This window comes from Hyaena hyaena, unplaced genomic scaffold (genome assembly GCF_003009895.1).
Source record: "Hyaena hyaena isolate Hyena2069 unplaced genomic scaffold, ASM300989v1 scaffold_746, whole genome shotgun sequence".
NCBI lineage: Eukaryota > Metazoa > Chordata > Mammalia > Carnivora > Hyaenidae > Hyaena > Hyaena hyaena.
The window spans coordinates 621,405-646,625 of NW_024081371.1; the positions used below are offsets into that span (position 1 = coordinate 621,405).

Here is a 25,221-nt window from a genome sequence, read left to right on the forward strand (position 1 = left end):
CCTCAGTTTTTGTCAGCATTCAAGAGTCTCTCATGGTTTGTCTCTCTCCCTTTCCCCCACCATTTCCCCCCTTCTTCTCCCCCTTGTTCCTCAGTTAAGTTCCTCCTAATCCTCCTATACGTGCAAACATATGATATTTGTCCTTCTCTGCCTGACTTATTTCGCTCAGCATAACACCCTCAAGGTCCATCCACGTTGCTACACATGGCCAGATTTCATTGTTTCTCATTGCCATGTAGTATTCCATGGTATAGATAAACCACATCTTCTTGATCCATTCATCAGTTGATGGACACTTAGGCTCTTTCCATGTTTTAGCTATTGTGGAGAGTGCTGCTATGAACATTGGGGTACAGGTGCTCCTATGCATCAGCATTTCTGTATTGGGTAGAACTCTACTCTTCTGGCATAAGAAGCAAGATGGCTTTTCAGCCCTGGGGTGGGTTACCAGGAAAGTACTGAAGGACACTGCCAGTGGGATGGGGAAGGGAGAATTGAGTTGGTCATTGTGATTAGATCATTTATGTTTACTGATTGGTGCTTAGTGAAGTTAGACTTCTCCCCTGAAGGAGAGATGGAGGGCTATTTTCCTTGATTATTACATTTCCCAGGGGTGGCTCCCAGGTCCTGGAGAAGGACATTCCTGGGTGGTGAAACTGGGTAAGAAGCTGGGAGTTGATTTACATCTCAAGGCAGCACAGAAAGAATTCACAAAGTTAGTGCAATAAGAAAAGGGAGGTCCGGGACCTCCAGAAGGAAGGCACAGGTCTGAAGTGTAAACAAGCTCAGAAGAACTTTAAGGTCATCTTGCAGTCATCTTCCTTTGCTCTGCCGGAAGCTAACTCTCAGATGTCCCCATGTGATTGGTCAAAGATGGCAGCTTTATGGAGGGACACACAGTGGCTCAGTGGAGGGACTCAGATTTAGAGCATCATCTCACCAGGTGGTTATTCCCTTTGCACCCGGGTTTACCAAAGCCCTGTGGGGGTAGTCCCTATGGTTTTCTGGCCGGGTCTCCATCCTGAAGGGGAAAGTGTTCATCCAAAATGACATGCGGGAGGCACCTGAGTGGCTCAGTCAGTTAAGCGTCTGACTTCGGCTCAGGTCTTTATTTTATGGTTGGTGGGTTCGAGCCCCGCGTTGGGCTCTGTGCTGACAGCTAGCTCAGAGTCTGGAGCCTGTTTCAGATTCTGTGTCTCCCTCTCTCTCTCTGACCCTCCCCTGCTCACACCATCTCTCTCTCTGTCTCTCTCTCTCTCTCAGAAATAAATAAAACACTAAAAAAATAAAAAATAAAATGACATGCCGGGGACCTAATGGATCCACTTCTCGAGGCAAAACAACGAAAAACAAAAATCACATGCTTTCAGCTTAGGTTCAGTTGATTCCAGGCAACAAGAGGGTAGAACTGGGGAGTGGGAAGGGGGATTTTGTAGCTCAAGGATTTGACCCGGGGATACCCCCCGTCCCGAAATTAACATCACAAAAAACCAAACCAGTAAGAACTGACAGCCTGCGGCAGGAGGAAAATGGAAATCTTGCCAGGCAGTTCGAACTGCCTAGGGGGCTGTCCTTTGCTCGGAGGGGAGGTGATTGTGGTGACCTTAAAATCCAGGGCTAGGGAAACAGGAGACGATGGAATTTTATTTTCCACTTAAGGGTCTGATGTTTTTCAAATAAAACTTTAAAAGAGTCAATACCGTCCCCTGAAGCTTCTTCAGAAAGTAGTGGATTTTCAGAAAAGACAAAGGCCTGGGGGTAGGCGTGGGTGGTCCCTAAAGGGCAGTGCCCCAGTGCCCCAAGACTTTCTCTCCCCTTTTCAGAGCGCTGGGATTTTCTTAAAGGTTCCTTTCCGTCCGACCTATTTCCCGCCCCCTCCCAACCCCCGCGTTTTGTTTTCTTTTTTTTTTGTTTTTGTTTTTGTTTTTTGCCATAGACCTCTTCTTCCTTTCTCCAAAGTAGAAACAGACGGTTAGGTTCTCCAATCTATCTTCCCTGACCTCCAATCCTGGAAATAACAAGCATCTCTCATTTGAGTCCGCTGTTGTTTCCCTAGCCTGGTGACCAGCCTGGCGCGCAGGGGGCGGAGGAAGGAGCTCCTACCACCACATGGTGGCGCGCGCGAGCCTGCAAGGGCCCTGGCGGCACAGCTTCTCACGCGTCTCGCGCATCTCGCCCCACCCGCGCCCCGGCGCAGGAGGAGCCGCGCCCCCGGCCTTCCCCGGCGGGATAGCGGGGAGCGCGCCTCGGGAGCCCGGGAGGCGATCTAGCGGCAGCTGCGTCCGGCCCGCGCGGGAGGTGCGGCCGGCTGCAGATGGCCCCGGCTGCGGGCTCCGCCTGCTGAGGGTCGAGCCTTTACCTCGGTGGCTCAGCTCGGCTCTGCACATCCCAGGCTTTCCCGAGCAGCCTAGGAGCGGCGGCGGGTGCCGCGAAGGCGGCGAGACGAGCCTTCGGGCAGCAGCTGCGGCGTTGCTCCAACCAACCCAGGAGGCGCCGCGGGTCCCGGAGCGCCCTAGCTCGCCTAGGAGAGCAGTGGAGCCGGGGCTGCAGCTGGGCAAGGGGGAGGAAAGTGCGCGCGTCTGTGCGAGAGTGTGGGGGGCGACGATCTCGAACCCGGGCGGAGGAGAGGGCAGGGGAGCCGGGGCGCGGTCCCCCGGCGTCCCCGCCGCTCGCAGAGGTTTTCCCACGGCGGCGCCCGCTCCCCGGCGCCCCTCACCATGGACTTGCGCCGAGTTGGGACGCGCCTCGGCAGCAGAGAGCGGGTGACCGCCCGGCCCTGGGGGTGCGCGGGCGCGCGCGCCGGGATGGCGAGGTAGGATGGCCGCCCAGCGCGACCCCTGCCGCCCCAACCCAGCGGCCGCCGGGCGGTGCAGCTGACTTGCCCGAGCGCACAGCGGTGTGGGCGGAGGCGGCCCCGCCGCGCCCGCGCCTTCGGGAGTCGCTTTGCCTTTTCCACCCACTCGCACCTGCCACCGCGCGGATACCATGTCGAAGGCGGCCGGAGGCACGGCGGCGGCGGCGGCGGCGGAAAGTTGTCCCCCAGCCTCTGCCGGCCCGTCCAGCGCCGCCGCCGCCGCCGTGGAGGACCTGTCCAAAGTGTCGGACGAGGAGCTGCTGCAGTGGAGCAAGGAGGAGCTGATCCGCAGCCTGCGGCGCGCCGAGGCCGAGAAGGTGAGCGCGATGCTGGACCACAGCAACCTCATCCGCGAGGTGAACCGTCGCCTGCAGCTGCACCTCGGCGAGATCCGTGGGCTCAAGGTGAGCGCGGGGCCGGACAGGGAGCGGGGCGCCCGGGGAGGTGGGCGCAGGCAAACTTTCCCTCTCTCCGTCAACAGGTGATCCACCCCATTCTCCCGGTCAGCACCCCCTGCTCCCCATCCCCAGCCCTTTAGAAACTTTTCCAAACTTTGGAAGCGATTGGTTTCCTCTTGCCTATATAGGGCGAGCCAGTGCCGAGCTCTCACTTGTCCTCTGTGGCTGCAGGAGTGGGCGCTAAGGATGCGGAACAGTAGAGAGGGAGGTGATGGGCATGCAGAACCTTTATTTTCCTAGGAAGCCTGGGAAATCCGTGGTTCGGGAGCCGGGTCACAGTAGGCAAGGGAAAAGGTGAGGGAGGAGCGAGTCCAGGGCATCTTTGTCCTTGGGAGTCGGCGACATGGGTGCCACGACTTCTCCGGCAAAAGAGGAGAGGGCGCCAATGCCGGGGAGAAGGACTGGCGGGGTGCCTGGGGAGAGGTCGCAGGAGCCACCTTTGGAGCTGGCGTATGTCACCCAGTGCAGAGGAGCTTAAGCTCCGTGTTCTCATTTTCTACCCGCTCCTCTGCTTTCCTTCTCCGCAGTTCAGATGGCGTCATCTGGGGTCCCTTCCCCCATTTCTCCCCAATTAGATTATAATTTAATCTAACATTGACGGGGACAAGGGGATTTTAAAGGTCCCACCCCAGGCGTCAGCCAATGATGTTTTCTTTTTGAAATAGCCTTCCCTCTTTGCTATTAGGCAAGAAAGAGAGGAAAAAAAAAAAAAGAAAGAAAGAAAAGAAGGAAAAGAACGCCAACCCCCCACCAACTTCTCTTCTCCCTGGAGAGCTCTGAGTGTGACAGCAGTGTGCCGGTCAGCCTGGCTGCAGGGACCCTTGGGGGGATCCACCCTGCCAGGGAGCCCCGCAAACTTCCTCTCCTCACTGCTTGCACTGGTGCCTCTTGGTATTCCTTCCTCTCATTGTTCTGCTTTTGTTTATAGGAAGCCCGACACAAACGAAAACACTACAGGGACGTCAGGGAGCAAATTCCTGCAGGCACATGCTGTTCTTGTCCCCTTTCCACTCCCACCCCACTTCTCAGGCGGTAGACACTTTCCTAATTACCTCAGGGCTCCAGCTTTGGGATTCTGGGGCGAAGAGGAGCGCAGGAGGCTGACCCCAGTCGCTCGCCTGGTGCTGGGCCCAGTGCAGGTGGAGAGGGCCTTCTTCCTGGGCCCCAAGTTACTGTCCTATAGTACGCAGAGTGGGTGCAGTTAGGAAAATCCCACAGCCAAAAAAATCCCAAGGCTTATACTCTCCTTTGGTTTAATTCATTCCTGATGGAGTATTTATTAAGCACCAGACTCTCGAGGGATTAGAGGCAGGCTAGGGCAGTGGGAAGATCATCTCAGAGGTGGGGGTGCATCTCGAATCCTCGTTTGCCAGGACAGTGAGCTTGGGTAGTTAATTTATCAGAACCTCATTTTATTTGTCAATAAAATGCAAGTGATAATAGCCATCTCCTAGGGGCTTGTGACAATACGTTATGATGATGTAAGGGAAGTTTTACTGCTGGGCTTACCTACCAAAAATACGGTAGATACTGTTATGAGGAAAGGGCGTGCAAATGTACAGCTGTGCATTTCCAGGGCTGGGTTTCTTAGGCAAAGCTGGACAAAGGTATAGTTCATAACCCTCCAATTTAATCTTCTTCCATGGTTTCAACTATAATGTAATTTGGAAGAGTTTTTAATTCAGTATGTAATCAGTTAATTTCCTAAAGATTTGACTAGTATGGAGTATTGACATAATAGCTCAGAAATACTTGAAGGTTCTTTTGGGTTGTGTGGATTGCCTGTGTGTGTGTGTGTGTGTGTGTGTGTGTGTGTGTGTGTAGAATATATGTTGGGGGGCATGCTGTGTGTGAGTGGTAGGGGATCCTACCACTCTAGTAGCCTCATTTAGAGGAATACCTGTTAAAGGTGGTGTCACCCCTTGTAGGAAAGTCTCCTGGTGGTGCAGATTCATGACCTGACTTAAAAAGACTTTCTTGGGGCGCCTGGGTGGCTTAGTCGGTTAAGCGTCCGGCTTTCGCTTAGGTCATGATCTCGCGGTTCGTGGGTTCGAGCCCCGCGTCGGGCTCTGTGCTGACTGCCAGCTCAGAGCCTGGAGCCTGTTTCAGTCTGTGACTCCCTCTCTCTCTGACCCTCGCCTGCTCACGCTGTCTCTCTCTCTCTCCTAGAAATAAATAAAACATTAAAAAAAAAAAAAAGACTTTCTTGTCCATCTCCTTATCAAGTTCAGAAAGATGGGGCTGGTTACTTTCTGAAGCAGCCTCTACTCCTCCTTCCCATCATCCCCAGGCAGCCAAAACATTGTAGGTCCCAAGGCTCTGGCCCACCCCTGAGGGGGTTGCGGTAAAGCCCTGCTGGGAGGCCAGCCTTCTACCTTCTATTCATCATCTTAGGTCAGAACATCTCCGACACCCTTGTGATCCATTAATGTGGTTGACTGAGGAAATGATATGTGTGCTCATTTATTTCAGCTTAACTAGAAGGAAAGAGTTTTGATTTTGTTTTTGGCTCTGATGGTTGGGACTCTTAGTTGAGGACTGCGAATTTAGGGTAATTAAGGCCACAACACATCTTTTCAAAGCTCCTTTCTGTGATCTGCTTTTGCAATCGCATCTAAGTATTTTCAAGGCTACTACTAGATGGTACTGCAGCTGTAGAGATAGGGAGATGCAAGCATTCATTCTTTTCCTTTGAGGGGCCTGAGACTGGGTCCACACATTGGCCGACTTGTTTGTGTTTAAACATTTAAGAGGCAGAGTGGTGTGAGGCAGCGGAAAGATGAAGGATTTGGAGTCGGACATCTAGGGCAGCTGTTAACTTCTCTGGGCCTCAGTTTTCTCATCTGCTAAATGGGTATATTAACGCAACAAAAAGGTTTGTCAAGGATTAAATAACACATAGCTGAGGTTACATAGCTTTCTCAAGGTCACATGGATATCAAATGTTTAAAATAGCCTGGCTTTCTTTTCTCTGCACAAGTGGACATGATGTGGTTAGAACATGGGATCCTGAAAGGGGTGAAGAAAGGAGATTTTGCTTCTGATGTTAAAAGGTTTGGGTTCTGAGAACCGTATCTGTGCACTGCTGAGCATCTACCAACACTCAGCTTGCTCTGACTTGGGGTTTCAGGGAGCAGGGGGCAGATTTGGGGCGACCAAATCTGTAGATGTGTATCTGCATCACATTAATGTCCCTCTTTGCTCCCCAACATATCAATCCCCCTCCATGTAATGAAGAAAAATAACACCTTAGAACACTCCTTTAACCACAGTTATAGCACTTGAGAAGCTTATGTTTGAAGCGTTGAGTGATACGCCGTGAGGTGGGTTTAATCGTTTAAAAGTCCACCTTAGACAGGTGGATAACATCTTGCAGCCAGTGGCAATGTTAAAAGGACTCTTAGTGTTTTTGAAAAAGAAAGCCCAGATCTTAACGTGGCGGATTTGAAGACACTGGCTCATAAGATTATTATCGAATTGGTTGTGTAGCTGTCCCACAGAAGGAAAAGGAAATAGCTCAAAATCGTATTCCCAAGAATGTCATTTACTCTTGGAAGAATGAGTGGTGATAAAGAAAACGAAATGGGCCAGTACCCCTTCGACCCCAGCTGGCATTCTGGGCAGTATGTGCCGCACTCCATTTGGAAAGGAATTAACTCCATGAAGCTTGTGGTAACACAGCTCCTGTTTATTTCCCAGGTCTGGAGAAATCAGGAGTAGTTGTGGGTAGTCAAAAGGAAGTATTTGCAGTTGGGAGTTCATTTAGATGGAAAAGAACATGACTTGAACTTTCTATGAAATGCCAGGGTTGAGCTAAATGTAGAATAATTTCTGAAGCTTAGAAAGATTAATTTTTTAGTGTTGGTTTCTCTGAATATACACAGCTTCTGAATTCCCTTAAAGCATCAGTGTCAACAGATCATTTATTCTCTTAAAACTGTAGACTCCAACCTCTCAGGGGCTTACTGAAACAAGAATATATAGCTAGGGCTATATCCTGTTTTGGCCACCGGCCTAGGGCTTTAAAGGGTTGGTCAGTCCTCAAACATAATATTGTTTCCTGTGCGCAAGGCCCCATGCCAGGCATGTCAGAGACATAGAGAAAGACTTTGGAATGCACTCTGCCCCCCAGAAGCCAAGACATCTACATTTGCAGAAAAAAAAAAAAGATGATGCCCAACGAGTTCTGCCGCTAGTGTCTTACAGGCAGTAAGCAGGCGGAGGGAAAGTTACTTCATTCATCCATGTACGCCTTGTGCTGCTGCATGCCAGTTCCAGGGCTAGGGGAGACTTGTCAGAGGAGTCTCTCCTCTGAGGTAAGTCCAAATGGGGAGAAGACAGCATTTCCTAGTTGAAAAGTGAGATATAATCAGGGTTCATAATTAGCTGATATAGGTGGAGCTAAAAGTGGAAAGGCAAGAGGAAGCCTCCCCGGCTTGGCCACAGGGTTTATTCATCTCCTGGTAAAGGGGAGGTGCTGGGTTGCCGCAGAAGAGATAGAACATTCAGGGGGTGATTTTAAACATCAGTTTGGCCAAAGCGAGCTTGGATCCTGTGGGCGAGGAAAGATCGAGAATAGGGCAAACCAAAGCAGGGAGACCGGGAGGAGGTGTTTGGAAGCAGCCAGGCTAAGGGTCAGAAAGTGGCATTGAGAAGCCAAGGAAGAGACGGGCATCAGAAACACAGAAACTGAATAGTCAGGATGCCAATAGTTAGAACTGGAGTTAAAACCAAACTGCACAGGATCCTCTTCTTCCTCAGGCCTTGAAAATGACTCCCATCTTAGGCCTCGAGACCATTAGGAGGTGCAGGGTGTGGTTTTATTGTAGTTTATTTTCTCACAAGCAGCAGGCGAGGTATTGGAATGACTCTTAGTTTAAGGCGATTGAGAGTGTCCTCTCTGAGTGCCTCTAGGTCTGGGTGGGATGAGCGAGTCACATGACCAGGGTCGCCTGGCTTTGTAAAGCAGGGGAGATCTCAGGTAGCAGCCCCGTAGCTGCCCCCGGTCCATCGCCACCAAACCAAGGTGCTTCAGGCCACAGGCGGTCCCTTTCCCACATGTGCGAATGGAGAATAAATGGGGACTTCACGGTGCATTTTCCAGGTTCCCTGGTTCAGATGTCTACAGTGGGGGTGCTGTGTTCTGGACACACGAGGTGGGCAGAGTAGATGGGGTCGCCATTCTCATGACCAGAGTCTGGTGAGTTCCAGTCGCCACATTCAATCATTTATGACTATAATAAGTGCCACAGAGGGGAAATCAAAGAGGTGATGGTAGTGTGTACAGGGTGCCCTCCTTTAGATAGGCGGTTAGTGGTCAGGGACGGCTTCTGTGGGAAAGCGACTTATGAAGTGAGACTTTTAGGTTGTATAGAAGGTTAGGGGAGTACATTCCAAGTGAACGAGGGGAAGGGCTTGTTCCTTGGGCTCTGAAGCCAGGCCATTGTTGGTGTGGCTCAGCGCATGATGTGGGGGTTGGGGGTAGGTCTCACCCTCTCTGCTGCCGTCATGTGTGCAAGCCACCATCATCTCCCTCTACCTGGACTAGCCTGGTGGCCTTCTCCTGATCTCTCCTGGCTTTTACCTTATCTTGTTTCCCTTTCTTCTACCCACCGCCCGCCTCCATGAGTCTGGTTTCCATACTGAACTATGGTGATTCTTCATAAAATAAACCGCATTACGTCACTCCCCTATCCTCAGCCCTCCAACAATCCAAAGTCCTCATGGCTGCCGAGGCCCGGCAGCACCCAGCCACGACGCCCACCCGTCTGGGCCTTGTCTCTCCACCTCCCCTCCTAGCTCTGCCCTCCTCGCTCACGGTGCTTTAGACACCCTGGCCTCACTGCGACCTCAGCCACACGTGTCTGAGGCCAAATACTTGCCCTTCTCTCTGCCTGGGATCAGCTTCCCTCCAATGTTTAGTCCCTCATTTCACCCAGGTCTTTGCTCAAATGTTCTCCTTTGTCAGTGAGGTGGCTTCTCTTAAAAAATAGTATTCTTTAGCCTACTTTAGCTTTCTTCCCAGCATTTGTCACGACATGGTATTGTGCTCTCTACTTGCCTTTTGCCCGTCTTTCCTACCAGAATGAAAGCCACAGGATGTCAAAATCTTTGCTGTGTCCACTGATATGTCCTTAGCACCTGGACTGGTACCTGACACGTAATAGATGCTTACTAAACACCTGTGACTGAATGAGTGGACCACCATTTTTGTGAGAGAAATAGACTGGGTTAAGAGGATGAGGAGATCTCAGGAGACTTGGATTTTGCACTTTATCCGAAGGGCAGTGAGGTGCTTTTAAGCATGTTATACATGGGAGTAACAAGACAGCGAAATCTCAGAAGTAGGGTTCAGAAGACCTGTTTAGCTCAGAAGTGAAAGGTGAGGGAGAAAGAGAAGCCGGCATGACCACAGGTTCTTAGGAAGGGCAGCAGGATGGATAGAGGTGGTGTTTTCTGAGAGGTGCAATTTGGGGAGGGGAGCTTGAATATCACACAAGGGCTTGGTGTTGCTTGGTTTGGGGTGGGGCGCCTGGGAGACGCAGGGGGCACAGGAAGCAGGCCTTGGGGGTTCAGGATGGAAATGCCACCAGAGGGCAATTGTGCTGGTCCCCTGAGGGAATGGGGCCATTCCTCCCATGTCAAGGGCTGAACACCAGGTAGTGCCTGTGTTGGTGTGTTTGTGCTGATGGCCTGTTGCCTTCCCTTAAGGGATGACCTTGGGCAAGTGAAGCTTCGGGAGGGCCAGTTGCCCCCTCTGTAAAAGAACCGTGATAACCGCTATCGCCCCAAGTGTTTGGTGAAAATTCGATGAGATGATGCAGCTAAGCATTAGGCAGGGGGCGTAACCCATGCCCGTTATGGTTATTTTTATGCAAGGCTGCGTGTCATCAGCTTCATCTCCTCTTGTCACCTCCTCCCCTAACATCACAGAGCACCCGCCAGTTCCAGCCTGCCCCCCAGCAGGTCTGAGCCTGATGATGCCCCCAGTGTGCACCTGCCTTGAATGGTTGTGTCTCTTCCTTCAGGATATCAACCAGAAGCTCCAGGAAGACAACCAGGAGCTGAGGGACCTCTGCTGCTTCCTGGACGATGACCGGCAGAAAGGCAAGAGGGTGTCCCGGGAGTGGCAGAGACTGGGCCGCTACACGGCTGGCGTGATGCACAAGGAAGTGGCCTTATACCTGCAGAAGCTGAAGGAGCTGGAGGTGAAGCAGGAGGAGGTGGTGAAGGAGAACATGGAGCTCAAGGAGCTCTGCGTGCTGCTGGACGAGGAAAAGGGCGCGGGCTGCGCGGGCAGCCGCTGCTCCATCGACAGCCAGGCCAGCCTGTGCCAGCTCGGCGCCACCACGGCGCCCTGCGTGCGGGATGTGGGCGACGGCAGCAGCACCTCCAGCACGGGCAGCACCGACAGCCCCGACCACCACAAGCAGCACGCGAGCGGCGGCAGCCCGGAGCACTCCAAGCACCGCAGCACCAGCCCCGAGCATCTCCAGAAACCCAGGGCCTCCGGGACCGCCGATCACCCAAAAGCACTGAAAGGACCCAGCCCCGAGCACCACAAACCCTTGTGCAAGGGCAGCCCCGAGCAGCAAAGGCACCCGCACCCCGGGAGCAGCCCTGAGACGCTGCCCAAGCACGTGCTGAGCAGCAGCCCGGAACACTTTCAGAAGCACAGGCCCGGGGGCAGCCCCGAGCATGCCAGGCACAGCGGAGGGAGCCCCGAGCATCTTCAGAAGCACGCCCTCGGTGGGAGTCTGGAGCATCTACCCAGACCCAGGGGCACCAGCCCCGAGCACCTCAAACAGCATTATGGGGGGAGCCCTGATCACAAACATGTGGGCGGAGGCGGCGGAGGCGGCGGCGGAGGCAGCAGGGAGGGCACCCTCCGAAGGCAGGCGCCGGAGGACGTGTCACCCCATCACCGGAGTGTCTACAGTGGCATGAACGGTGGGTCAGTACGTGCCGGGGAGCTGCCTTGGCTGGGACAGCTCAGTCGAGAGCTATGAACGGTCACGGGCTTTCCAGCCGCGTTAGGAAGGGCAGGCGCTGGACAGGGGTGGGCTGGGGAGAGGAGTCTCCATGTCTTTCTTCCCCTCCGTTTGTTGAAGTTTGTACAGTTAGCAGTCAAATGAGCCTGGAGAACAGAGGATGAGGGGTTAGGGGAAGGAGAGAAATAACAATTCCATGGGACCCTGAACGGTCAGGGGGAGATAGGTGCGTATTGAAGATCAAAAGAGAACCAAGCTAAGGTTCTTCCATCTTGAACTTGAATATTTTTCTGGTTGTATGCAGTTTCCTACTGGGGTTCTCATCCAGCCGCTGACCCAAAGGGTTTTGAATCCAGTTAACAGCTTATATGCATAAAGGAAGGAGTATTTATTTTGAAAAACAGTAACATTGAAAGAGAAATACGGTGCCCCCAAACAGGCTTGGTGAGGTGTTGTCTGAATGCCTGTAGATCCGCCTTACTTTACCTGGAGGATTTTTTCCACTTGTCGGGGACTTCCTGTTCCTTGCAGGAGAAACACATCAAATTATTTCCTTCCATACCCTCTCAAAACCCCCCCAACCCCCCCCTCCCCTAAATGTACTTTGAATAGCATGCTCTTTTACACTGGGAGGCAGCCTCCCCACTGTGTTAAATGTTCCTCTTTAAAATATGCTGATGTACTTGGACGCTCCTTTGGTTTTCAAAGTGTGACATCCACTGCATTTGCCAAGGTGGCTCTAAACCTGACCCTAAGCCTTTTGGAAGAGGTTTAATTTTCTGCATCTTGGTTCTAAAACCACTTTGAACTCCAGAGAGGGAAAAAAAAATCGGTTCTGAAAACAAACAAACAAACAAACAAACAAAATGCCTTCCCAAATCCTTTTATGTTACTTATTGTTGAGTTAGAACTAAAATGTTTGATTTCATAAACTGTGGGGTTTTTCATCCAAAATATCTGAGGTTGTTTGCTTTATTCGAAAGCTGCTACAATGCTTACGTGCAGTGAGCTCTGAGCAGTGGTGGAGGTGGTCAATGTAGTAGTGACATGAAGGGGTAAATTTTCAATATTGTACCTGGGGATTTACCTGTTGGATCCTATTTCATCCTAATCCTTTTCTCCTAGTGCTGAAAATTGAGTCCTGAAGCTTGGCTTCTAATGTATCCAGTGTTCTTTTAAGTGTAAATGGAATTGGAAAGGGTGGGGAAGATGAGATATTGCTACTTTCTGGGTTGGGTTGTGAGGTGGAAGCTGGCAGAAGCCAAGCCCCGCCCCCCCAAAGCCTCCTGGCTGGTTGGCTGGAGCTTTTACTCGGTTAATTGCACTTTCCCTCACTCTTTCCAGGACTGACCCAGATGCTGCCCTGATTGCTGTGGGCACCCTTGACTGTGCACTTCTCACAAGAGATGAAAGTCATTTGAAAAGACATTTTAGTTGTGTTACTGTGGTGACGTGAGCCACTGGCCATGAAGCTTGTCTTGCCATGGGTTAACGGGAAGGTCAAGTTAATAACTTTTCCATTTCTCAATTACTTTTTAATGAGCACGAGAAATAAACATGTGCATTATTTTAGGGAAGGTCTGTATCTTGAACCACCCCCCCCAAAATTAATTAGGGGCAGGTAGTTCACTTACAAAACAATTCTTTTCTTTCCCAATGTGCTCTTTTAAATAAAGAACTTCTCTAGTTTAATCAAGGCATGATTTGACTCAGAAGAAAAGGTTTCAGGTGCAATTTTTAAGCAATGCTTTGCATAAAGTAAGGTATATTTCTGTATGTGGATGACATTACATCATGGCGTATTGGTACCTGGATTCAGATAAACTTCATGATCCGGCAAATGATTTTTAATATTTAACCATTTAATTAGTTAAAAATTTGATGTGACATAGATGCAGCATTTAGAATAACACTGTATTTAATTCTTATGTTTACTTCAGGTTTTCTCATTCTTATGTGATGTATCTTCTGACAACTGGTATCCTCACCAAAGTATATTTGTAGTGCATTTGCGTTACATTTTTATTTCAATAATTAACTGGAAAATCAGTGGCACACTGAGATGTTTATGGATCATCAGCCTATAAACTTGGGCATTGGTAGCTTGAATTTATCCTGCCATTACAAATTAATTTTTGATATGGATGGTAAGCCATGACTTTTCATATTCTTAATCCCTGCACACTTTGGTTGAATCATTGGTGTAGAAACAAGTAGGAAGCATTCGCAAGGTAAATCCCAAATTGCAGATCCGCCGAGTCATTTTAGAGTCATTCTGTTTGGAGTTGGTGTGAGATAATGATTGTTTTGGGTGAGCCCTTGTGATAAGGTTCTGGGGTGATGGGGGTTCCGGAGCCAACGGCCAAGAAAGAATTCTTGAAGACGTCTTTGGTGCAGAAAGGAGATATTATTAAAGCACAGGGACAGGAGCCATGGGTGGAAAGAGCTGCACTGAGGTTGTGAAGAGTGACTGGTTATTATACTACGGAGTTGGAGAGGTAAAGGCTAATGGAAAATTTCCAAAGAGATATTCGTATGCTAAAGAAGATTCACAGGATACTGGAGGCCTAGCTGTTGTCAAGCTAAGGTTGTTTTTCCCTCTAGCAAAACATTAATATTAAGAGAGTAGGGAGTTCCTGGAGAAAAGTTCTACTCTGTATTTGCCGCAAGTATTTGTTAATGGGCTGCCGGTTATAAAGAAGTGTAATTTTAGCTGCCATTTCCTTCTTGCCTTTGTTCCCCACATCACTGTGGAGGAGAGGGTGATGTTGGGGCTCCAGAAACCGAGTCTACAGGTTTTTGGAGATTAGGCTATTGATAAGATTGCCTGTTTCTTATAATTTACTAAGATATCTGTAAACTCATGGAGACCCGTGTCCTGCATGACCGTGATCTTTATCAGTTAACCATTTGTTTTCTTTCCTTTCCTTTGTTCTTGGGCAGCCAGGACTGCCAGAGGAGTATCACACCTGTCCCACCTGGGGGAGGGGTGTGCTAGCTTATACTTTGGCTTCTTCTGCACTATGCTCCCTTGTCACTTGCATATTTTCAGAGAAAAAGTAGTAGGTGAAAGCAGGTGGAAAGTGTGTCTTCATTATGGCAGAATGAAACCTATTGGCAGAATATTGTCCTACTTGTAACCTTCCCTCCAAAGACACACATATACGTGCTAATGGAACATCAGTGAAAGCAATTAGTGTATTGTTTTATTTGACTGTGCCTTGGACATCTTTACATCTTATCACAACCTCAGTGAACCAAGTAGCTGATGAACTTAGTATTCAAGAGTTTCCTTTGGTTAAGACAATTTAATTTCCAACTGGATACAAAGATGAATTTTGGGTATGTTTCCTCTCTTAAAAATATCCAAGACTATACGGCCATGTTTAAATTAGTAGCTGATTGAAAAACAACAAGAGCAAAGTCAAAACAGAAAAAAAAAAAACCTTGTGAATGCATTTACTTTTTTAGAAGTTCTTTATTATTCAATTATTTCTTTTCAATTTGCAGAGAACTCCATGTCCAAAGAGCAAGTAGATTCAACACTATTACATCTAGACATTAAGGCATTTGTCTTTTCATTCCAGTTATTTGCTGGGTACCAGATTTCAGATTAAAGTAATTGTAGAGCCACTTTTATCTAGACCTGTACACACATGGACAGCCTCCTTGAAAATGGGGACATTCACTTACCTGATCCCATTGAAATCCAAGGTTGGGTCAAACTTTCTTAGGTGAACATGTTCCCTTTCACAATGAAACCAAGTGCTTTTGCTTCCAGTTATCAGCTGGCAGATCTTTGCTTTTCAACAGCTAGCTTCTTAGCTTGGGGTCATGGGTGGTGTGGATGATTCAGGGTCCTTCCAACAATAGCTGTTTGTTGTTGACCTTCCAGGCAAAGATGATTCTGATGCTCAGAAGCCCATACAAGTAGTTCACCCATTGGGCATTATGAATCCAGCTGAAAAAGTAATAAAGGTAGTTTTGTTTTCATTCTAGGGGCACCTATTGCTGGTTATCAACCCCTGAGAAGGAATGAAGAATCGGTATTCTGTTGTTTACCATCCTTCTAAAAAAATTGCATAATTTTCCTGGTGGGATCCTTGTTTACGTTGTGATCTTAGAGCACATTCCAGTGAACAGTAGCCTCACGCTCTCCTTCAGCAACATCCCAGCCAATGAGAGCACCCACGAGGAAACTGTTGATTCGTGTTGGACAGGGTCCATGTAGAACTACATTCAGCCTTGCTGGATGAGAGTCAGGGTTGTGAGTCTTCCTCTTGAAACTTCTTAGTGCGTCCTTCCTTCTTTTGTGAGGGTATCTTTAGAGAGAGAGCAGATGGTTTCTTCTTATTTCTCCCACCAGTTCTTTCTCTAGAGCAGGGCTTCTCGACAGTGACACCACTCATGCTGGGACCCCAGATCATTCTTTGTTGTAATGGACTGTCTCCTATATTTTAGCAGCATTCTGGATTCTACCCACAAGCAGCCCCTAGTTGTGACAAAGAGGTCTCCAGATGTTGCCAAATATATGAGAGGAGAGGGAGTCAGTCAAATTGCCCCTGACTCAAAAACACTGCTTCAGTGTTTTCAATCTAGCTGCAGATTAAAATCATAGTGGTAGCTTTGCAAAATTACCAGTGCTTGGGTCCCCCTCCCACATGCATATTGAATTGGTCTGCCCTGGGTCTGGGCACATTGCAGAGTTCCTCAGGTGATTCTAATGTGTAGACCAGGTGAAAACCGTTGCCCTGGGTGAGTGTGTGTTCTATAAGAGGGGGCTGTGGGTGTGAGCGTGAGGATGAGAGAGAAAGTGTTAGAAGTGGTGAAGAATCCAAGGTGTTTTTTGAGAATAAGAAAGTTAACTTCTTTCCTTCCTTTGTTGAATTCTGGGATTGAGAAGGATTGACCCCAACCGGTTCTGTAAAACTTGATCCCTTCACCTCTCCAGGTTCTCAGGTATGGTTGCGGGATGGGTTGAAAATTTGCAGTTTTGGTGGATGGGATTATTAGTTAGTTTCAGGATTTCCTGGCATCTGGTAGTTCAGAATCACTTTTTAAAGCCATCACATCCAAACTGAAAGAGAAGCACATGGATTTCTCACCCTTTTATAGTGGATGCCGATGGTGCATGTAGATCATGCAATGCCTGCAATGCTAATGAATATTTCCCACTGAGACTGCTGCATTTCACATCTCCTAGCTCATAAGTTTTACTCCGAGTTTTCACATTTCTCCGTATTCTTTGTTGACGTTATTAACGAGCGAGCGAAAAATGCTCATAACACGAAATGACCTTGTCTACGTGGGGTAAGAGAACCTGTGTGTGGGAGAGCTCAGCAGGAATCCTCTGAAGCAAGGTTGTCTGTAAATTAAGTAGTGGTGCACTATGGCATGAGTAATGGCTCTCATAAATCTTTTTTGCTTAGAAAAAGTCAGAACATCATTTATGAATGAATTTGGACAATAGAAATTGAATGTCTCTTGGGAGAACAATTCCAATGGTTACAGAATACCAGAACGGATTTAAATTGAGGATCTCTGAGTGTATTTTGTATTGTGTGAACTGACATGTAGGTGGATAAAGGAGTAGCTAAGGTTTTCTGATCTTTCTGCTTAGGTATGGGAATTTGTTAGCCTTATACACACATCGATAGGACAACAGTTTAAGAAGTTTTGAAAAACAGAATCAATTATTGTGCGATGCTTGTGTGTGGAAAGCATTTTTCATGAGAATATGTTTTGATTTAGTGACAGAAAGCTTGGTTTTGGAAATAGAGTTTAAGAAATTGCTAACTATCTGAGAGGCAAGAAATCTACAAAGGTATTTTCCAGTAGAATTTAAGGTTTTTAACTCCATTGGCAATAATAAAGTTACGAAAATTCTTTAAATCCAGGGGACCATTTTCCTTTCCCTAAAGGAGATTATCTGTGTCTGTAATCCACATGTGTGTATATATATTTATATTAATAAATTTGTATCTGAACAATGCCAAACATTCAGTTTGATCTGTTAAGTCAAACCAGTGTTCAAATGCGCCTGGCATCCAGTCATGTAAGCCAGTTGCTGCTAAGGGCTGATTATAGTCATGTTCTTTAGACCCGATTGAAGTCAACTGAATGTTTCTATTTTGGGTTCATTGCAAGAAGATAAAATAAAAAAGAATCATTGAACTAGTGATGCATTTATCTTTTTAATTGAAATAATTTGAAACAAAGCATAAGAAAGTAGAAAGTTATGGTGAGTATTCCATTTCCTCAAATAACTTTTCAAAGGTTTCAAATGAGTACAAATACAGTGATTTGCTCTAAGCCTATACGTTTACCCACAGTAACGATGGATTATTCTTGAGGCATTGGTGTAGGGCTCTTACTCAAACTCCACTGGTTGGAAAAAATGCGAAGATAAACATAGAGTTTTAAAAATAATAAAGATTGACAGGTATAGCCCTACTGGACCAGTGTATATTTGGTAAAGTTTTCCCTGCAAATTTATGGCCTTAAGCTCTAAAATCTCCCTAAATTTTAGGCACGTCTGATGCTTAGAGGCCTCAAAGGCTTTTCTGGTAGGTAGCACAGTGAGTTCTTAGATCAGCTGTCTCCCCACCCCTGTGGCTATTCTGTTCTTGCTCAATATTTACTTTTAAATTTTCAGTCCTATCAAGTATCAGCATGCAGTCAGCAGTGTTCCTTGCTGCCCTCAGCTGGCCTCACTTTAACTTATTTTCTCACTACTGTTTCTAAATTTTGTTCTCTAATTGTTCCTAGTCATACTTTAGGAAAGTGGATAACCACCTTGATTAGAATTGTTTTTAAAGTAGGAGTGAATGATCGTAAAGTGTCTTTTTAGCAGTAAAACGTGTGAGCGATAGTGCCTGGTCCACGTGCCATGCATCAGTAAGTAGTTATGCTTTTCAAAGTTTCTCTTCACTTAGTTTCTGGGTCTTGACTATACTTAACTAAGATATTGCCGTAATATAAGAACTGAGAAATATTTGCTCCTTGGGTACTTGGGCAGAACCAAGTTGCCCTTAATATTTTAGTATGTAATGTGTATGGGAAAAATTTTGTACACTTGCAGTTATTTTGAATTTGATTCTAGGAAAGATTAATATATTGTGTTCTAAATAAGAAATAAAGAATATTCCATGTTCGGAAATGAGTTGATTTTCAAGAGTTCGAGGAAATCGGCACTGAATATCAAGACCATGGGATGCTTGACAACACAAGCATGAAATCTCAGCACTAATTTATAGGGCTCTCTAGTCTGCAGAAGAGTGAGGTTCACATTACTGCTGCCCCTCACATAAATGACCTCATATTTAGAGCACCATTCAGGAGTTTCCAATAAAGAGTGGCTGCTCTTTCTGAGCCAGAAAATCTTTAATCAGGAGGGAGGCAGAAGAGGTGGCAGAGAAAGTGGCAGAGGAATAGCAGACTGCATTACTGCCCTTGTGAAGGCAATACTGGCTTTTCCTCCTTAAGATAAAAGACCATAACCGGGTTAATCCCACATGGTTGGGTGGCTGTTTACAGTTTTCGCATAACAAAGAGTTATGTTTTCTAGTTTGTGTATTGAGTACCTTTTTCTTTTTTAAATGTTTATTTTGAGAGAACATGTGTAGGGGAGGGGTGGGGGTTGAGAGAGAGAGAGAGAGAGAGAGAGAGAGAGAGAGAATCCCAAGCAGGCTCTGTGCTGTCCAGAGCCTGACATAGGGCTCCATCCCACGAACAGTGAGATCATGACCTGAGCAGAAATTCCGAGTTGGACCCTTAACCAAGTGAGCCACCCAGGGGCCCCTGTGTACCTGAATCCTTACGGAAAGGTGCAGAAGGTCCTGAGATGTGGTCTTGGACATGGATTGAAACTAAGCACACATTTAATTACCAGATAAATGAAAACTTCAGCAACAATTTAGTTTTCTTTTTTTCTTGAGATCCTTATTTAGGCCTTCTGTAGGCTTTTCTATAAGACAGGATATGTTAGGGCGAAAGGTTGGGCTTGGTAATTGCTCAAAGACTATTTCTGTTATTTGCACTGTCTGTGCAGATACCCACACACCTGTATTGTACTTAGTATTCTTGTATGTGTATTTAATAGAACATTAAATGTATTGAATTTAAGATACTGAATGACTTTTTTTTATATATATATCTGTCAATTTTGTTTTCAGCTACATAAAACTGGGGTGAATTTCTACATTTCAGAATTTTGCAAACAATATTTATAGCACTATTTTTGCCTGCTGATATAGTTGAGGGATAGAATGTTTTGGTTAACTTTTGGCCTCAAATTCAAAGGCCTCTGATACTTCCTGAGGGAGTTGGCTTTTCTAGTCCAGAGTGTTCATTTAATGCAGTAATGTATAATTTTGTCTGCAAGTTTTTTCTTAAACTGAAAAGTTTTCTTATCTTCCTAACAATTATTGGCTTTTAGACGAAACCCCTGTTCTGGGTTGTATATAGCTATAGCTTTTGAGTGTCCATAATTGCTGGTTGGTTCAAAAATGATGAGAGGCATGAATTGCATTTGGGGGCATGGTGTATGTGTTCTTACCATTAGAAATATGTAATTAGTGATGAATATTTCTATGCAAACATAAGCACATGGGTACATGAATGTGTATATATTCAATGGAAAATGGATATCCTAATACTGATGAACAGAAAGAAAATAGGACAGTGTTAGTAGTATTGGGTTCAGGAAGTCAGAAAATCCTAGAGTGTAAACCTGTAAAATACTCTATTTTATCCAGTTCAACTTTCCCATTTTCTGAAGGAGAAAAATAACTTCCAAAGAAGTTCTGTGAATTGTCCGGCCAATTGCCAGTTAGCTTAGCAGAAGGCTAAAGTCAAGTGGACTCCCAAGGGCACAGAATTCATTTTATAGAAAAAGACTTTTAATCTTCTTGACTTGGAGGCCACTTGAAGTAGGGGTAATAATCATGAAGATCTTAAATGGAATGGACAGCCATTCTGCCTCCAGTCTGTTGGAAATTCCAGAAAACCAGAGCATTGCAATAGGAATGAGACCAGATGAACATCAGTAGACTCTTAGAAGACGTGGGAGTCTGGCTGGTGAGCTAGATCTGTTGTCTGGGAACCTTTGATAAGGCCACACAGGGTACAGGATTCACAGCTCGATGGGCAGCTACTGAAATGCAGCCCTAGTGGTGCTGGTGGAAGGAGTAGTCTGCTCCTTGCCCAAGAGGCCAAAATCTTCCTGCCCTTTCCCTTCCGCATGGACTCTTCCCCACTTCAAGGCCGTCTTCCTTCCATATAAATATTCTTGAGAAGATGGACTGACCTTCGTCCCGTCCTCACACATCCACTTGCATTCACAGCCCAAATGCTGTGTGTCTGCAGAAGTGTCTGTTTCTGGACTGCGAGAAACAGAAGGGAGAGAGACCAGGAGCAAGGGGATGGGCCAGATGGTAACACCAACTGCTCTCCAGGAGTTGTGTTTTTTCATAACTCAGCTTGTTGCAAACAAAACTAATGAAGCCAGTTATTCTGATTTATGCTACTATAGGCAGAAGTAAAGTACACTTACATTACACTTTTGATGGCATTTAAAAGGTCAGAATATCTGAGTTGCAGATTTCTGTTCGAAGCAGCCGGGTCTGTTGAACCACTCTCGAGAATTCAAATTAACCGTGCTCGTTAATTCAGCATCTCTTCTAGTTCCCTAGACAGCAAGTGCCAGTTCAGACTCTGAAAGGCAAGTTATGAGTCCTTTCTGCAAATGACGGAGTCGATGCAGCTAGTAGGAAAGTGAGATAAGAGTCCACCTTCAATAAGAAAGACGGTGAAACTAGCAGACACAGGCGGTGTGAGGGAGACAAGGCCATGGAGCATTTCAAGGGATTTGTTGGGCAGTGCTCATCATTAACAGGCACCTGTCTTTTATTGATGGGGAGGCCACTTCCTTATTACGAGAACCAACCAGAATTGTCATGGTCATGAAGCTATGGGGGGAAGTGGCTGAATTTAGCTGCAGACTTTACATGTGAGGGTACTTTGGAAGAGAGTACATTTAGCATTATGATCAATTAGGGGTCTAGAAATAACCATTGTCCAGGTGGTTTGCCACGAATAGCTCCCCCAGTATAGTGACATTCATGAGAAACTGTTTGGCACCATCAAGCTTTTCAAAATCTGTGGAAGAACAGGCTTAAAATTGTTTATTTTTAGTGTCCGGTTAACACTTAAAATGAGGACCAATACTTCTGTCCTTGTTACCGTAAAACTATGTGCCACATGGTCTTCACCCTTAATATCTTTAGCATTTCCTAGTGTCATCTCAAAATTGCCCACTTTGGGGTTTGTTGGCCTAGGACATAAATTTTTTCCTTGGAAATGTTGTTCTCACGAGAGCCTATATAGTCACGTACACAATAGGGATTCATTTCAAAAAGTGAGCTAGGCCTATACTATTATACATATTCACAAAGCTTATTTAGTCATTTTTAAATTGTAGGCATCATGCTTCAGATTCTGTGTCTCCCTGTCTCTCTCTGCCCCTCCCCTGCTCATGCTTGCTCGCTCTCTCTCTCTCTCTCTCTCAAACATAAACATTAAAATTTTAAATATTGTAGGCATCAAATTTCACCCATGTATTAAAGTAATAGATACCCACCCTTAAACTGGCATATGGCATTTCAACTTCATTTAAGCTTTAAAGCAGTGAAACAACTTTATAAACCTCGCTTAGCCAAATTCTATTTTAATTGTGAATAGAAGTGATAGATCTTTTAAAATGTATTTAAAAACCCTTAAAAATAAACTTTCATAGAGGTAAGTAGTGTGATGCACTACTTAAAAGGCATCAAGAGGGGCGCCTGGGTGGCTTAGTCGGTTAAGCGTCCGACTTTCGCTTAGGTCATGATCTCGCGGTTCGTGGGTTCGAGCCCCGCGTCGGGCTCTGTGCTGAATGCCAGTTCAGAGCCTGGAGCCTGTTTCAGTCTGTGACTCCCTCTCTCTCTGACCCTCCCCTGCTCACGCTGTCTCTCTCTCCTAGAAATAAATAAAACATTTAAAAAAAAAATAAAATAAAATCAAGGTAACAAGTGGCTTTGAGGCTAGTGATCGGAAGGAGTGCAGGGATTCCTGAGATACTGGTCATATTCTATTTCTTTGATTTGGATGCTGATTACATGCGTGGTAATTCATCAAGGTACACACTTATGATTTGTGCACNTCAGAGCCTGGAGCCTGTTTCAGTCTGTGACTCCCTCTCTCTCTGACCCTCCCCTGCTCACGCTGTCTCTCTCTCTCTCTCCTAGAAATAAATAAAAACATTAAAATAAAAAAATTAAAAAAAAAAAGCATGAAAAAATACTCAGTATCACTTACCATCAAGGAAATGCGAATTAAAACCACAATGAGATATCACCTTATGCGTGTCAGAATGGCTACACATCAAAAAGACAAGAAATAATCAGCGTTGGTGAGGATGTGGAAAGGAACACTAATGCACTATTGGTGGGGATGCAAACTGGTGCACTCACTGTTGAAAATCTATGGAAATAAGTCAGATGGAGAAAGAAAAATCGGGTGTAATTTCACATGTGGAATCTAAAACAAAGCAAATGAATAAGCAAGAACCAGAATCCGAACCTCTAAATACAGAGACCAAAGTGACGGTTGCTGAAGCGAACGGGATTGGGAGGATGGGCAAAATGTGTGAAGAGGAGTGGGGGATATAGGCTTCCAGTTAAGGAATGAAGAAGTCCCGGGGATAAAAGGTATAGCATAGGGAATACAGTCAATGGTATTGTAACAGCGTTGTAGGATGACAGCATTCAGGCGTGCATAGCATAATGTGTAGAAAGTTACATCACATCACTATGTTGTACACGTGAAACTAATGCTGTGTGTCAACTATACTCAAAGATTTTAAACATTTGGAAAAATGGATTACATAAGTACATTCCTGGAGAAAATGACCTCAGAGTTCATATGGAGTCCTCTGGATTTTTCAAGTCACCATCAATTTGATATAATTTTGGAAATTAAGTAAAGACATCATGGTCTATGTGCCAACCGTGATTTGGTTATGTAGAGCTGACTTTGCTACTTTCTTGCTGTGTGACCTTTAGCACATCCCCAACTTCTGTGGGCAAAATAATTTTTCCTTCACTTAAGTGGCTCCAGATGGAGAGCTCTAGTAGTCTCAGAATTTAAATTTTCCCGATATATAAGACCTAAACATAAACTTGGAACTGACAACTTTTTACTTCTGGTAGGTGTGGACTATAAAACAATCTCTTCTAACACCATCATTTCATGAAAGATCATTTGAACATTTAAAATAGGCGCCTGGGCACCTGGGTGGCTCAGCTACTTAAGTGTCTGAGTCTTGGTTTCAGCTCAGGTCATGATCCCAGAGCCGTGGGATCGAGCTCCGCATGAGGTTTCATGCTGAGCGTGGAGCCTGCTTTGGATTCTCTCTCTCCCTCTGCCCTGCTCCTCCACTCAGGCTCTTTCTCTAAAATAAAATATAAAAAGTTGGACTTTCCCATTCATTAAAAAGAAATAGCTGACAACATTGTACTGATGCATCTCCATTGAACATTCTTTGGAAATTTGTAGCCCAGAGTTCAGATTCAGTAATGCAATAATAAAAAGTACATTTCTAGTGTCCAGTGCATTCTGGACTTTTTTCTTTTTTTTAATCCCTGCCATTGCAGGAAATCTGGTTTTACCAGGTATGTATGCTGATAAACAGAATTCTCACTGTTCACTGAGTTTCACGTAGGCATGATCTGTGTGCCTCGGTGGAACCCAGGAATCAAAATCCACGTTCCCACTGCCAGATTCTTGCCACTTTTCTCCCTAGGACAGGAAGAAAGGTGATTCATCAACCTGTGGGTCTGGTCAGCTTAGATTGTGGGTTCCTCTCTCTGCTTGCTACCCCATCCAACCTCCTCCAGTGATTGTACTGCTGGGGCTGGCCTCCTAACGGAGAGCAACAAGGATGGCATCCAAGAGGGATTCTGTGCCTTGGAGGAAAGTTCATTGTGCATGGATGGCACAGCCTGAGGAATGCTGAACTAAATGTGATCTATGCACTATCGTGTCTTGTAAGCCCCTTGTCAAGGTTGCAGAAGTTCTTCTAGCAGTGTCAGAATAGACCCAATCCCCTTTGACAGGGCCACACTGATGAGTCTGAATACTTGGTTGGTGAACAAGGAGCTACGAAGGCTGTAGTGGAGGTGACTTGGGATTTGTACAAGTCTGAAGTCAGTCTGATGCCTGATTTCTTCTGCTTGGGCAAGTTGTAGAGGGTGGATTGGACATGCACTGGCCATGAGTGAAACAGGTACCTGTGTTTGGATGCTTATGTATTTTCCCATGTTGTTTAGTGGAATAGTACTCTGGAAAATCAGAGTGAAGAATTTCACTTTCTAGTCTACTGTAGACTAGATTTTTCCCAAGGTGGTTTTTTTTTTGTTTTTTGTTTTTGTTTTTGTTTTTGTTTTTTTGCCATCTCTGCACCAGATGGGAGAGTATCACTATCAACTAAAGTTTAGAAGAGTGTAAACCCATGACAAGTACATGGCACCAGGCTCTTTGTGTGATGTTACATCTCACCTTACCAGATTCTGGTGGTCTTTTTCTGAAACCTTTGGACCGAATAAAGACATTTCTCCTTTCTTCATTTTAATCCTATTAATTTATAGCTGGGGTTTGAACTAGTTTGGAGTAAGGCTCTTGAATGTAATTGGGAAGGTAATGTTAAGTGAGAGGAAGGGCAAAATCTATAGCAATTTCATTGTAAATCATTGCCTTGACTCATGAGGCAGCTACAAGTTCTAAACAATGCCAGAGATAATCGAGATTTATTACAACAAATTAAAGGCTAATCAGAGTGTGTCCGGAGATAAACAACATAGTAAAACAAACGTAAATGACA

At 46.1% G+C, this 25,221-nt stretch overlaps 1 protein-coding gene across 5 annotated transcripts in view; it reads left to right on the forward strand.

The window, feature by feature from the left end:
* Positions 1-2,481: 2,481 nt before the first annotated feature.
* The window catches only part of CCDC85A (coiled-coil domain containing 85A), a 206,811-nt gene continuing 184,071 nt past the window's right edge, over positions 2,482-25,221 (forward strand). For all 5 annotated transcript variants that reach the window (XM_039218152.1, XM_039218153.1, XM_039218154.1 and 2 more), the window contains exons 1-2: positions 2,482-3,258; positions 10,341-11,262. In XM_039218152.1, coding sequence (XP_039074083.1) covers positions 2,986-3,258; positions 10,341-11,262 — 1,195 coding nt within the window. In that variant the 5' untranslated portion in view covers positions 2,482-2,985. The remainder of the gene's footprint in view (positions 3,259-10,340; positions 11,263-25,221) is intronic.